This window comes from Ambystoma mexicanum, chromosome 7p, assembly GCF_040938575.1.
Source record: "Ambystoma mexicanum isolate Mex_15411 chromosome 7p, UKY_AmexF1_1, whole genome shotgun sequence".
Classification (NCBI taxonomy): domain Eukaryota; kingdom Metazoa; phylum Chordata; class Amphibia; order Caudata; family Ambystomatidae; genus Ambystoma; species Ambystoma mexicanum.
This window is the reverse complement of record NC_090939.1, coordinates 64,173,566-64,188,867: the sequence shown is the minus strand read 5'-3', so window position 1 is coordinate 64,188,867 and position 15,302 is coordinate 64,173,566. Positions and strand designations below refer to the sequence as shown.

Here is a 15,302-nt window from a genome sequence, read left to right as displayed (position 1 = left end):
TGACAAGTCGTGTTATTTTTCCATCCATTGTCTGGATACTGCAGAGTTGATGTTTTGGTTGCTTATGCATGAGCGATGCTCATTCCATTTTAACTAGCGTGGTCGTTTCGATTGTCCCGCGTAGTAGATCCCACATGGGCACTTGATGGTGTAAATAAACATTTTTGTACCGTACATAGCATAACCTTTGAGGTGGTTTGTTCCTTTTGGTTATGAACCCGCAGTTGGTACAATGCAAGCACGGGAAGGTACCCGTTTTTTTAGTAATAGGTGGGCTTCTCCGATCGGGTCTGGTGTTCACCAGGCAGTCTCTGAAATTAGATCCCCCTCTTATAGGCAAAAACCAGTACCTCACGAAAAAGATGCACTTATTTTGGTGTTGCAAGTTTTCCAATTTCTCTTAATACCAGATTTAATCTGGCCACTGTGTGTGGAGGATTTTGATACACACGCAAGCACGGGGTTTCATTTCTTTGTGAGTTGCATGAAGTAAAGATTGTTGTGTGGTGTGGACCAGTCTTTGCTTTGCAGTGTTGACCTCCTCAGGCTAAAAATGTTTCCGCCATTTTAGTGATTTGGTCCCTGCTTTCATTAGGATCACTGACTATTCTTTTGACTCTAAGCATTTGGCTGAAAGGTAGGTTTCTAATGAGGCTGGATTGATGGAAACTAAGGTGATGTAACAGGTTGTTCCTGTCCAGTTCGTTCTTGAAAATATTGGTGGAGTACATCCCTTGTACTATCTAATTTCTACATCCAAAAACTGAATACCTTCTTCTGACATTTTGCTGGTAAATTGTATGCATTGGTCAATTGTGTTCAAATAAATCAGAACATCTGTATGACTGTTTGTTCCTTTCCAAACCCCAAAAATGTCATCTATATAGCATAGCAAAAGGCTCATGTTCTCTCTCAAAAAACATAATCCTACCTTTTTTTAAAATGCCATGCCACAATAAGAAAACATGTCCAAACTGGCTGCACAATGTAGTCCAGTCTAGACACGTAATAATGCTTACATTTGGTTTATCCTTGATGCCCAGTAAAAAAATGCCATGCCACAGTAACAAATGGCTAGATGGGCTTTACCAAAATGCCAGAGTAGTCACGTAATAACACTTCTCATGCTTGCTTTATCATAGATATCCAGTAAAAAAAAAAAAAAACTTTTACTGGGCATCCATTATATTTTTCCACAAAAAAATGTGTTAATGTGCCCCAACCCCCACTCGCATACACATTCACACGCATCATACATAAACCTTACCTGCATGGACCCTGATCCTCCCGGATTCCGCTGCAACCTCCAGAAAGCCCCCGGCTTCCGCGCTGCAGGAACCAGGAAGTGTGCTTCCTAGTTCCTGCACGACACGCATGAGCCAGTGCGCTGATGGCACAGTGCACGGTGCCCAATCCATTTGTATGTCGGCAGAACAGAAGCACCCCCACCCCCTCACACATTCAAATGTTCAGTACCCTAGCCTGCACCGCCAATGGACCATGCTAGGCTGTGGAAGCAAAGTGTCCCCGGCCTTGCATGGCCCACTGGACATGCGTGGCTGGGATACAAGATGCCAAAGGGAACCCGCCAGCTCGTTTGAGTGGTTCTGGTCATTTTATAAAATCGTTTCTTTTGGGCAAAACTCCTTTGAGAAACCTGGAACTATTTTACTGATATGTTAAAACATGTACTTGTTCTCCTTTAATAAATAAAGTTGTGCTATATTTTGTCATTTCGACATTATGAATGTTGGCATGTGCCACACTGAGATGGAATTCTGAACTTTAGTCTGCGTTGCATCTAAATAGAAATGTGAACGTTAGCATGCGCCACACTTAAATGAAACTGTGGGTGTTACCAAGTGCCACACTTGGATGGAATCGTATCTCTAGCCTTCCTCACATCAAGATAGGATATTGAATATTAGCAAGTGCCACACTCGGACGGAATATTGAATGATGGCATCACACCTAGACATAATTGCAAGGACAGTAACGCCAATTAACCAATCGACTAACAATTTCACCCCTCTGCATACACCTCTCAAACTCTAACCAAACACAACCACAAACCTTCAACACAACAATATGCACAAACTTCACTACACTGCACAAGCCACACATAGACTCGCACAACAGCACACGACGATTACCGATCGTAAAGCACCCCAAGCCCAGCCAACGGACCCACCGTGCTGTGGCCGACAACAGCACATCACTGCTCTCTTGCACTCTTCCAGCTTATTCCCCCTAACTCACCCCCCTCCCCACCTTCCCTTTTTAAGAGCACCAGGGGACCTCTCCGGAGGCGATAGTGCGCTGTACAAATATCCTTTAACATTACACTGATTTTCACATAAACCCAGTTTTCCCAAAGGTGCGTTTTTAATTTTTTTTATCTGCATCCTTTTTACACTTGGTCCTTGTGAGCATAGGTAGAACACATACAACGATAAGGTCGCTGCTGGCATCTGTTATGTGCACTCAAATGAGAGCCAATTTGTGTTGGGCAATTTTTTAAACACGTATTCCTTGTAAAGCGCTTTGGCAAAAGCACATGTTCATATAATATATATATATATATATATGTATATGTCACCTCTACAAAAATGCTTTGGTGGTTGTGCCATAGGGCTTGGCCCATATGTAGTGAACTATGGCAGGAACAGCGTAGCTGCTTTTTATTTGTTTTAGAAGACGTGCGGTTCCCTAAAAAGTAAGTCCCCTATACAGCGTGCTCCGGGTGGTCACGCTAGTGTCACGCCAGTGGCAGCAGTTAAAGCCCCTCCAGTGTTAGGTTAAAATCTCCTGGGCCCACCTAAGTTGGTAAGTACTGTCTAGCAGCTGCCTCTTGATTGGCTGTTTGGCCTTGGAGATATGCTTGCTAAATTAGGGTCGCTGTATATTTAGGACTCCCATATACTAATTGTCACCACCACCGAGACCACCCTGCAAGTAGCATTTGAGAAATGGTCTTTGATCTCTAGGGGAAAGGCTGCGACAAGGGCGGTCTTAAAAAAGGGGATCTTTCACCCAGAAGGGCACTGCTGGATTGCAAGACCTGCTGAATGAGACTGAACCCTTGCTTGTTAAGAAGTTATAGTTAGAAGTTGATGTCCATATTGTCAGTAAAAGGATATCCATATTGTCAGTAAGAGGATATCCATATTGTCAATAAGAGGATATGCATCTTTTTATTTTCATGCACACACTACTCTGCGGTCCGCAAGGCCTGGCTAAGCCCGGCTTAGATAGAAGTCCAGCCCTGGATGCTTGTAGGTCAAACTAACGCGTGCCCACCGTATTTGCTGCGGCGCATTATTTGCAACTCTCTCAAGTTTCCACTTGCCATGCATCCGGAGGCACATTGTTTTGGGGTTTTTGAATTCTGAGACTTGATGTTTTTTCTTTCGCATTTTAAATTTAGGAATGCTATGCGTCCCAGGAGTCGGAGGGGGGGGGGAACAGGACTGGGTGGACGCCTTACGCACTGCAGGAAGACGCTTGAAAGCTCTGCATTTGCGCAGGGCTTGGCCTAAGCAGCTATGCACTTCAAATGCACTTCAAATGCACTTCAAATGCGCATCTAATATCCCTAGTCAGTATAGGTGCAAGGTGGAAAAACAGATTTTATAATTGTACGGGATTAGATGTGATGTGTGTGATGAACTTTGCACATTGTATGCTTTTATCATTTTCAGTAGTGTAAGGTTTTCCTTTATCCAGAAATGAAGCAGACGTTCACCTGAAAATTCCAAATATTGGCCATCACGAACTGGAATAAATCCCATTTTCACTTGGAATGTGTTTCAGAATGGAAGTAGAATCCCTTTGCTCTCCCTGGCCCATTATGCACGCACTGGCCCGTGTGGGGGGAAACTAGCGTAACACACACATAGCCCACACCCTTCTAGCACGTTCAGTCTTGGGTGTACCCATCGTGCATGCATTTCCTGATAGATAATGCCCTGTGTCTATGCTGTGCTGTTCTGCTTTGCTAGGTGATTTCAGGAAATGGCGTTCAGCTGTGTTACTCGGTCTTGTTGTGCAAGCTTTCTGTGCTATAGCCAGGAGTGGGAGTGGAAAAAAGCAACTACTGGTGCTCTGGCTGCATCCAAAAAGGGGGGAGTGGGGATGTCTGGACAGATGGCCGTGAGGGTGGGGATGTCCTGTGTGGGGGGAGGGGTTGGTGGTGGGGTGGTGGGGTTATGTGGGTGGAGACCAGGATCACAAACTTTGGCTCAAATAGTTGGATGTCAAGTCTTCTAGAGTTTACTTACAAAAAGAAAGTGCACAATGAAGACCCGTGACAGCACGTACATCCTTCTAGCAACATGTTAAGCCAAACTAATATCATTGTGCCTTTAACTTTTAGAGCCTGAATGGTAAACCAGTCCCAGAATGCAATATAATGCCAACCTGAACAATCTAGTAAACCCCACTGTAGTTTCAGGTATGCAAGCCATGTAATAAAAGACGCTGTGCAATAAAGAAAGATAGATATGCAGACTCTTTGTCACAATCTTGCAGCTCGTTCTTATTCTTGATGCTGAACACAATTGATTAGTGACTTAAAGCAACTTTGTATCCAAAGACAGTAGACATCATGAATATAGCAAATCTTTAAATGGGCGCTTTGTGTGACTCATTTTAACTAGCACAGATGTGCAAGGTAACTGGTGCTTTGTGTGGCTCAGTTGACTACACAGATGTGCAAGGTAACTGGTGCTTTGTGTGGCTCACTTTTAACTAGCACAGATGTGCAAGGTAACTGGTAACTGGTGCTCTGTGTTGCTCACTTGACTACACAGATGTGCAAGGTAACAGGTGCTTTGTGTTGCTCACTTGACTACACAGATGTGCCAGGTACTGGTGCTCTGTGTTGCTCACTTGACTACACAGTCGTGCAAGGTAACTGGTGCTTTGCAGGGTCTTTGAGTTTGGAAATGCCCCATCATGCACATGAAAGGCTCTGCCACTGATGAAAGAAATGTTTGCAACCTGAGCACCTCATGCCCTACAGAGCCACGGATGCTGTGTGTGCGCGCGCCTTCTTAGGTGTGACTTGGGGAAACAGGCAGTGCTTGAGCCTGAGCCGAGGCTATATTTGGCTCAGGAGAAAGAAAAAGCTCCAAGGACGCTTTTCTTGAGCCTTTGAACTAAAAGTTAAGCTCTGTAAAAAAATTAAAACTAGTGGTATTACGTACCAATGATTTATTACACTTCGATCTCTGGCTGTGGCATTCCATGCTAGGTTTCCATGCTACAAAGGTCCTCTGCTTAAGATTCTAAGCAGGCAGGGCATGTACCACTTTCGATATGCACCGGGCATGTTTTTGGAGGGCAGACTTACCAAGTTCCCCTAAACTGAGTTAATATAGCAGGGCTTGCCCCAACTGGGCCATTATTACCAAAGTAACCGCTTTGTCACGCTTTTTAATGTTCTCTTGTTGGAATTTGCACTGCTACGTGGCTAGGCTAGGCTAGGCCAAGTGTGTCATGGTGTGAATTGCATCCCCATGTCATTTCTTATGCACTGTTGGATTGCGGTCCTCCTTAAACCCGGCACTGCATATTTTGCACCCTGCACAGCGATTCAAAGCCATGCTGACAAATTGCTTGCAAAGTATGTGATGGAGACTATATGGCAGCTTTGAATAAAACACAATCTCTTTTATGTATGATCACATGTTTTAGAATAGGAAATATAATTTGTTTTGTACATGTTTGTTAATTTTGTAAAGACTCATTGAGTCAAAAAAAAGCAAAAAATTATATGGCAGCTGCTCTCCGGTGCTACGCCCTATTGGTGGAGACTGCGTTGGGCGAGTATTGTCAAATTGTACGGCAGCTGAGGATATTGGACCGGTCCATCTTGGCCGTGTCCCCGTCTACGCTTGACGCATGGTCTCTAGCTTTCCATTTGCTTTAGCACTTCCAGTTAATTCACTCTGTCTGCTTCAGGTAGTTTAAACCCTAAGTGCCAAAGACCAATGTGCTTGTCCTTTTTGCATAGGTTTGCATAATAGCCTGGCACTTAATTGGTGCCACTTTTACAGTCTTTATTGGTTTAACTTGTGTGCTAATAATTCTGCCCCAGTTCCATAAGTGCCTCCACCAGGCAGCTCCTCAATATCTAACAACTAGATTTACCAGACCAATCTCCTCCTGCCCATCTAGAAAGGCCAACTCGATCTCCTCCCTGTGCCCAGATTCAAACGTATGATGTCTGGGGGGGAATAGCTTCCCCGTCAAAGCAGCCCAATGTTGGAATTCTCTACCTCCACCACTTGGGGAGGACCTCCCATACCTACAATTTAGATCTAAGACTATTTACTGGTTTAAGGAACACAATACTTAATAGGTGCCTTACCACAACTGTAATTTGTGCACACCAATGTATACCACGGCCTATGAGAGGATATACGATAGAATATTTGTATATACTGTATATCCTGTATGCTATTTGATTGTCCATTACTGTCAAGGTGCCCCAGCAATGTAACCTCTGCTGGACTCACCTCCTGCTGATGCTATGTAACTAAGTTGTACAATCCTCTTGATACTTTTGCGCCTTGTTACCCTCTGGGTTAGGTGCGCACTATAAATAAACAATACAATATTTTTGTTGGCACCTGTGTAAGTGGCATATTCCAGTACTAATGTGCAGTTCTACTCTGCCCTTTCTACACAGGTCTCTGCATGGCACGAGTGGTGAAGGTCCCCGCCGGTCCCCTTCTGCGAGTCGAAGGCACGGAGGTGGCAATCCCCTGTGACGTGAGCGAGTACGAAGGGCCCAGTGAACAGAACTTCGACTGGCAGGTCACCAGAGGAGGGGTCCTGGAGGGCGTGGTGAGCACCTGGGATGCCTCGTTCACCGATGCTGCCTTCCGGGGCCGCGTCCAAAGCGGGGCCATCGAGCTGAGGCGGACCAACAACAGCGCCGTGGAGCTGCGAATCAAGGGCCTCGAGGCGACTGACCAAGGGGAGTACAAGTGCTCCACCCCCAGCACCGACGCCACGGTCAGTGGGAACTACGAGGCCAGCGTGCACGTAAGAGGTACGTCGTGGTGAGCTCTGAAGGTTGTGTGAATGTGCTGCAGGGGGCGGGGCTCTGAATGCCGTTCTTAAGCCGCAGCACTGGGTTTAGTGTGCCATACCGCAGTACAACCAGGGGGTTCTGTTGCACGGTAGGGGATGGGCATGAAATACCAAGATGTTTTGGACTAGACCTCCCATGATCCATCACCATTGACTTTGTTGGTTAGGGCTGATGGGAGTTGAAGTCCAAAACCTTTGGAGAGCCAAAGCCCGAGACCCCGGATCCATCTAGTGTGGCACCAATTACTGCACCACGGCAAAGCTTTTGGGATCAGAATTGCTGGGAGCTATAGACAGCCGGCTTGTTGCTCAGAAGATCAGGCGTGCTTGGTTGTAAACAAATTGTTCGAACTACAATTGTTCGAATCACAATTGACCTTTGCACAATTGACCGAACAATTTGGGTAATACCGGTTTGCTGGACACCAAGAGCCGCTGTTGAGTCCCAAGGCCAAACACTGCCATTAAGACAGTACTATGGAACACCCACCCCGAGTGATAGCTGATTTGCCCCATATGCCACCACGACATTCGGAAAAGTACATGACTCTGTCCATGAATGCACTTTCAATGCCTCTACTGAGGAAAGCTAAATTCCTGGGTTTTTATCTTAATACTGAGATGAATATGGACGCCCAAGGTTCCGCCACAGTTGTCTCCAGCCATTATTACCTTTTTTGTTTGCTTCGCCAAATAAGACCATTCATCTCTGATTCCAATGCCGCTGCAGTAGTCGTTATAGGGGCCAGCCTTGGTTATGGCAATGCACTGCTCGCTGGAGCGCTGTCATACGAGATTGCAAGGCTCAAAGTGATACAAAATGCTGCTGCTTGGATTGTGGCTAATATTCCTAGAAGCTCCCACATCACACCAACGTTCAAAAGTCTGCACTGGCTGCCACAAAACCATGATTATCAACCACAAATGCGTACATGGTGATGCGCCCTTATACCTAAAGGCCCGATTGCTGCTTCATAAACCATCTCGTTCTCCTTGTTCTAGTACACAACTCTGAACCTGTAAGCGCGCAGCCGCGCTGGTGGCAGACCACTTCAAACAATAGCCCCCGATTGGTGGAATATGCTACCACCTCGCTGGTGTTCTGCCTCCAACTTTGTTTCCTTCAAAATACATTTTTTTCTGACATCAATTTGCATTAGACGAGCCTGGCCAGCCATCCAGCGAAAATGTACACATGCATCTCCAACTTTTTCCAATTTTACAGCACATTGACTACGGTCACTAAGGGAGGGCGTTCCAACCACAATGCACCTTGAAGCCATACAAATGGGGAAAGGGCGCCATATAAATAACTAAATACAATAAATCTCGTGGTCTCTTTTTGGTCTGACTTTCTGATGCTCTGCGTCTGCCTGCCCTCGCTCACTCCCTCTCTGCCTGCCCTCGCTCGCTCTCTCTCTGCCTGCCCTCGCTCGCTCTCTCTCTGCCTGCCCTCGCTCGCTCTCTCTCTGCCTGCCCTCGCTCTCTCTCTGCCTGCCTGCCCTCGCTCTCTCTCTGCCTGCCCTCGCTCGCTCTCTCTCTGCCTGCCCTCGCTCGCTCTCTCTGCCTGCCCTCGCTCGCTCTCTCTGCCTGCCCTCGCTCGCTCTCTCTGCCTGCCCTCGCTCGCTCTCTCTGCCTGCCCTCGCTCGCTCTCTCTGCCTGCCCTCGCTCGCTCTCTCTGCCTGCCCTCGCTCGCTCTCTCTGCCTGCCCTCGCTCGCTCTCTCTGCCTGCCCTCGCTCGCTCTCTCTGCCTGCCCTCGCTCGCTCTCTCTGCCTGCCCTCGCTCGCTCTCTCTGCCTGCCCTCGCTCGCTCTCTCTGCCTGCCCTCGCTCGCTCTCTCTGCCCTCGCTCGCTCGCTCTCTCTGCCCTCGCTCGCTCGCTCTCTCTGCCCTCGCTCGCTCGCTCTCTCTGCCCTCGCTCGCTCGCTCTCTCTGCCTGCCCTCGCTCGCTCTCTCTGCCCTCGCTCGCTCTCTCTCTGCCTGCCCTCGCTCGCTCTCTCTCTGCCTGCCCTCGCTCGCTCTCTCTCTGCCTGCCCTCGCTCGCTCTCTCTCTGCCTGCCCTCGCTCGCTCTCTCTCTGCCTGCCCTCGCTCGCTCTCTCTCTGCCTGCCCTCGCTCGCTCTCTCTCTGCCTGCCCTCGCTCGCTCTCTCTCTGCCTGCCCTCGCTCGCTCTCTCTCTGCCTGCCCTCGCTCGCTCTCTCTCTGCCTGCCCTCGCTCGCTCTCTCTCTGCCTGCCCTCGCTCGCTCTCTCTCTGCCTGCCCTCGCTCGCTCTCTCTCTGCCTGCCCTCGCTCGCTCTCTCTCTGCCTGCCCTCGCTCGCGCTCTCTCTGCCTGCCCTCGCTCGCGCTCTCTCTGCCTGCCCTCGCTCGCGCTCTCTCTGCCTGCCCTCGCTCGCGCTCTCTCTGCCTGCCCTCGCTCGCGCTCTCTCTGCCTGCCCTCGCTCGCGCTCTCTCTGCCTGCCCTCGCTCGCTCTCTCTGCCTGCCCTCGCTCGCTCTCTCTGCCTGCCCTCGCTCGCTCTCTCTGCCTGCCCTCGCTCGCTCTCTCTGCCTGCCCTCGCTCGCTCTCTCTGCCTGCCCTCGCTCGCTCTCTCTGCCTGCCCTCGCTCGCTCTCTCTGCCTGCCCTCGCTCGCTCTCTCTGCCTGCCCTCGCTCGCGCTCTCTGCCTGCCCTCGCTCGCGCTCTCTGCCTGCCCTCGCTCGCGCTCTCTGCCTGCCCTCGCTCGCGCTCTCTGCCTGCCCTCGCTCGCTCTCTCTGCCTGCCCTCGCTCGCTCTCTCTGCCTGCCCTCGCTCGCTCTCTCTGCCTGCCCTCGCTCGCTCTCTCTGCCTGCCCTCGCTCGCTCTCTCTGCCTGCCCTCGCTCGCTCTCTCTGCCTGCCCTCGCTCGCTCTCTCTGCCTGCCCTCGCTCGCTCTCTCTGCCTGCCCTCGCTCGCTCTCTCTGCCTGCCCTCGCTCGCTCTCTCTGCCTGCCCTCGCTCGCTCTCTCTGCCTGCCCTCGCTCGCTCTCTCTGCCTGCCCTCGCTCGCTCTCTCTGCCTGCCCTCGCTCGCTCTCTCTGCCTGCCCTCGCTCGCTCTCTCTGCCTGCCCTCGCTCGCTCTCTCTGCCTGCCCTCGCTCGCTCTCTCTGCCTGCCCTCGCTCGCTCTCTCTGCCTGCCCTCGCTCGCTCTCTCTGCCTGCCCTCGCTCGCTCTCTCTGCCTGCCCTCGCTCGCTCTCTCTGCCTGCCCTCGCTCGCTCTCTCTGCCTGCCCTCGCTCGCTCTCTCTGCCTGCCCTCGCTCGCTCTCTCTGCCTGCCCTCGCTCGCTCTCTCTGCCTGCCCTCGCTCGCTCTCTCTGCCTGCCCTCGCTCGCTCTCTCTGCCTGCCCTTGCTCGCTCTCTCTGCCTGCCCTTGCTCGCTCTCTCTGCCTGCCCTTGCTCGCTCTCTCTGCCTGCCCTTGCTCGCTCTCTCTGCCTGCCCTTGCTCGCTCTCTCTGCCTGCCCTCGCTCGCTCTCTCTGCCTGCCCTCGCTCGCTCTCTCTGCCTGCCCTCGCTCGCTCTCTCTGCCTGCCCTCGCTCGCTCTCTCTGCCTGCCCTCGCTCGCTCTCTCTGCCTGCCCTCGCTCGCTCTCTCTCTGCCTGCCCTCGCTCGCTCTCTCTCTGCCTGCCCTCGCTCGCGCTCTCTCTGCCTGCCCTCGCTCGCGCTCTCTCTGCCTGCCCTCGCTCGCGCTCTCTCTGCCTGCCCTCGCTCGCGCTCTCTCTGCCTGCCCTCGCTCGCTCTCTCTGCCTGCCCTCGCTCGCTCTCTCTGCCTGCCCTCGCTCGCTCTCTCTGCCTGCCCTCGCTCGCTCTCTCTGCCTGCCCTCGCTCGCTCTCTCTGCCTGCCCTCGCTCGCTCTCTCTGCCTGCCCTCGCTCGCTCTCTCTGCCTGCCCTCGCTCGCTCTCTCTGCCTGCCCTCGCTCGCGCTCTCTGCCTGCCCTCGCTCGCGCTCTCTGCCTGCCCTCGCTCGCTCTCTCTGCCTGCCCTCGCTCGCTCTCTCTGCCTGCCCTCGCTCGCTCTCTCTGCCTGCCCTCGCTCGCTCTCTCTGCCTGCCCTCGCTCGCTCTCTCTGCCTGCCCTCGCTCGCTCTCTCTGCCTGCCCTCGCTCGCTCTCTCTGCCTGCCCTCGCTCGCTCTCTCTGCCTGCCCTCGCTCGCTCTCTCTGCCTGCCCTCGCTCGCTCTCTCTGCCTGCCCTCGCTCGCTCTCTCTGCCTGCCCTCGCTCGCTCTCTCTGCCTGCCCTCGCTCGCTCTCTCTGCCTGCCCTCGCTCGCTCTCTCTGCCTGCCCTCGCTCGCTCTCTCTGCCTGCCCTCGCTCGCTCTCTCTGCCTGCCCTCGCTCGCTCTCTCTGCCTGCCCTCGCTCGCTCTCTCTGCCTGCCCTCGCTCGCTCTCTCTGCCTGCCCTCGCTCGCTCTCTCTGCCTGCCCTCGCTCGCTCTCTCTGCCTGCCCTCGCTCGCTCTCTCTGCCTGCCCTCGCTCGCTCTCTCTGCCTGCCCTCGCTCGCTCTCTCTGCCTGCCCTCGCTCGCTCTCTCTGCCTGCCCTCGCTCGCTCTCTCTGCCTGCCCTCGCTCGCTCTCTCTGCCTGCCCTCGCTCGCTCTCTCTGCCTGCCCTCGCTCGCTCTCTCTGCCTGCCCTCGCTCGCTCTCTCTGCCTGCCCTCGCTCGCTCTCTCTGCCTGCCCTCGCTCGCTCTCTCTGCCTGCCCTCGCTCGCCCTCTCTGCCTGCCCTCGCTCGCCCTCTCTGCCTGCCCTCGCTCGCCCTCTCTGCCTGCCCTCGCTCGCCCTCTCTGCCTGCCCTCGCTCGCCCTCTCTGCCTGCCCTCGCTCGCCCTCTCTGCCTGCCCTCGCTCGCCCTCTCTGCCTGCCCTCGCTCGCCCTCTCTGCCTGCCCTCGCTCGCCCTCTCTGCCTGCCCTCGCTCGCCCTCTCTGCCTGCCCTCGCTCGCCCTCTCTGCCTGCCCTCGCTCGCCCTCTCTGCCTGCCCTCGCTCGCCCTCTCTGCCTGCCCTCGCTCGCCCTCTCTGCCTGCCCTCGCTCGCCCTCTCTGCCTGCCCTCGCTCGCCCTCTCTGCCTGCCCTCGCTCGCCCTCTCTGCCTGCCCTCGCTCGCCCTCTCTGCCTGCCCTCGCTCGCCCTCTCTGCCTGCCCTCGCTCGCCCTCTCTGCCTGCCCTCGCTCGCCCTCTCTGCCTGCCCTCGCTCGCCCTCTCTGCCTGCCCTCGCTCGCCCTCTCTGCCTGCCCTCGCTCGCCCTCTCTGCCTGCCCTCGCTCGCCCTCTCTGCCTGCCCTCGCTCGCCCTCTCTGCCTGCCCTCGCTCGCCCTCTCTGCCTGCCCTCGCTCGCCCTCTCTGCCTGCCCTCGCTCGCCCTCTCTGCCTGCCCTCGCTCGCCCTCTCTGCCTGCCCTCGCTCCCTATGGTAATTAACCATCCAAACTTTAGAATCAAAGCAAGTTCTCTGCAGGCATAAAGGTAAATGGAGCACTTTTAGAATGTTTTGAAGCAGGCAGTGGTTGGAATGTTATTTTTGAGGGCCGAGGGGGGCAGATGGTGGGTATAAATGTCCAGCTGTCAGTGGTTCTGAAAAATTGGAAAGGGACCCGATGGAAATGAAGATGGAAGTTTGAGGCCAAAACGTCAGGACTTGGCCGAATGTAGCCATTTTGTTTCAAAGATTTGTTGTGGGCCAGGTGCGCAAGCGCCCTGCTGGGACTCCTTGTAAGCGCTGTGATGCTGGAAATGCATCAGAGGGACAGGGCCTCCGTATCCTTGTCCTTTACTGCTTTTTATTGTGTGTTCTGTCATGTTTTCTGCGCAGGAGTTCATGTGGGACTCCTGGCGGTGCAGCTCTCTTTTGGTTTGAACAGACCCATGGGATACCCTTATGGCACCCATGGGTAGGGGTGCAACCCTGTGCCCCTAGTGTATGTTTTTGGGCACCTGTGTGTGGCCCACAGAGTAGGGTACGGGCTGGTGGCAGCTCTGTGCTGAAATGACTGGTGCCCTGAGCGTCCTCCATTTTGGGATGCCCAAGCCCCGTCATTAGAATTGGTAGATTCCTGATGGAGACAAGATGCCCCAATGGACCTTGCCCTCCATCGCCTGTTACCTTAATCTTCTCGAAGTCCCGGGAAGTCCTGCCTCTTTCCCTTCCCCCTGACTGGCTGTTGGGTGGAAGTTCCATATATGGTAGTGTGGGGAAGTGCTGACCAGACTGCCTGGAGTCTTCTCAATGACTGTATGTTGTGGGTACGCCTGTGGGTGGGACCTGGGTGAATGGAGTGTTTGACGAATACGCATTCTGTGTTGTGGGTGTCTAGGATCTGGTGTTTGACACAATGACTGAGACGGCCCTGCCTGAAACCGGTATGAATGCAGTGTGGAGCGCTCGGTACTTGTCCCAATACACATAACTTGTTGTGAGTGTCTGGAGAGAAGTGAATGGCCTGAATGCACTGTGTGCCTGATTGGCTACCTGCCTGCCTGAATGCCCTTCACCGTGATTGGATGCTTGAGTATGACACAGTGGAATGAATGGGAGATCAACAGTATATCTGGGGACCTCTCAGTGCTAGGAATCCTGTTCAGAAGCTGAAGTCCACAACGACGAGTAACTGGAGTAACTGAAGCTTGACCTTGAAGCCCTGCTGGACGAGAAGAATTGCTGTTGCTCTCCTTCACAATCTGAAAGCTGCTGTGCGTCCAAGGACTGACCCAGAGAGGACCTGGTAAGGCGCCCTCTTCCCGAGCTACGAGGGACATTGTGCACCAGCTGATCTTTGCACCAGCAGATCTTTGCACCAGCTGATCTTTGCCAAAGCTCCCTGGTAGACAGACCTTCGACAGGCTGCCGACCCGGTACGGCGACTGCTGCGGAACTCCAAAGGAGAAGCGCACGGACTGTTGTCTGCCACTGTCGACGATCGCCGTCACCTACCGGAGCCACCGTGCTCCCGTTTTGCCTAAGGACTTTCGAATTCAAAGATGCTCTCGTCCGCATCGTCGCCGCTGTATCCTGCTGGAAAAGGACTGACCGTAGACGCGCCGAAGGGCATCCACCGGTAGGTTTCCCACCACCCAAAGACCACAGACACCGACGAGACTACACCCTGGCTGGGCCACAGTTCATCAAGCTCTTTGCGGTCCAGAACTATCGACACCTAGGTGCCCCGCACGCCTCTTCCTTGCAGGACGTTTACGCTTCCCCGTCATCGAGCACCGCTAGGAACGAAGCTGCCACTTCACCGTCATAGCTCACCCTGTTCTCCGTTGGATGTTCGACCCGTGACTCTTGCCTTAAAAGGAGGGCACTCAAGAAGGGCAGTCGATTCCCCGACTAGGAACGCTACAACGCCAGGTACTTTGGGGTTGCAGAACTATTGGGAAGGCTAGTGTGAATAATATATGGACTGGGCTTGTATCTTTATTCTACAGGTTGCCCAGGTGGGAGGGGGGGGGGGGATCTCCACACAGAACTGTGTTTTAATGGTAGTGACCAGTGTTCTGCCAGTTGTTTAACCATGTTGCTTTCCTTCCTCTTCTACTGCTGGTTTCCTCTTTATTTGATGTGTGTCATTCTGACCATATGAACTTTAATGAGATCTGATGACGTTTGTGGTACCACTTTAGAACTGTATATATTTACCATTGTTGATTTCTGAGAACAAAGTGAGTTATTGTGATAGTGTACATAACCTTGAATATTATATAAAGACTGTGTTTTAACTAATACAGTGTGTGGACATTCCTTCGTGGGGGCTCGGGGACTACACTGTACTTAAGAACCAGCCCGCATCACCTCCTGAGAAGGTAGGCCTTGATTGCTCGGCCACGCACCAATAATGGAGAATCTTGGCTGGTGTCCTCTGTGCCTCTCCTCTACCATATAGAGAGCACAAGTACAGACACCCCTCCCACCCTCCTCCGGCGTCTTCACAAGCTCCGTGCTGGGAATTCCCGTAAGCGCCCTGCTGGGACTTCCCATAAGCGCCCTGCTGGGTTTTCCAGTTGTGAAATTTCCCAGATGTCTTTCTCTGAACTTCGCTGCTAGTCCTTTTTGATTTGGAATAAAAACAAATGGCCGATGGGCGCTAGTGGCTAGTATTTGTGGGCCGACTGGGTGCCTTCTTCCAGGGGGCTTCTTATTTTTGTAATTGACAAGATCAGGGCATTGAAGGAGCGCCAATCGACTGATACGTCCTGAACCCCTTGCAGC

At 53.1% G+C, this 15,302-nt stretch overlaps 1 protein-coding gene across 1 annotated transcript in view; it reads left to right on the top strand.

The window, feature by feature from the left end:
* The window catches only part of PTGFRN (prostaglandin F2 receptor inhibitor), a 467,509-nt gene that overhangs the window by 157,222 nt on the left and 294,985 nt on the right, over positions 1 to 15,302 (top strand). The window contains exon 2 of the mRNA XM_069635781.1: positions 6,695 to 7,060. Coding sequence (XP_069491882.1) covers positions 6,695 to 7,060 — 366 coding nt within the window. The remainder of the gene's footprint in view (positions 1 to 6,694; positions 7,061 to 15,302) is intronic.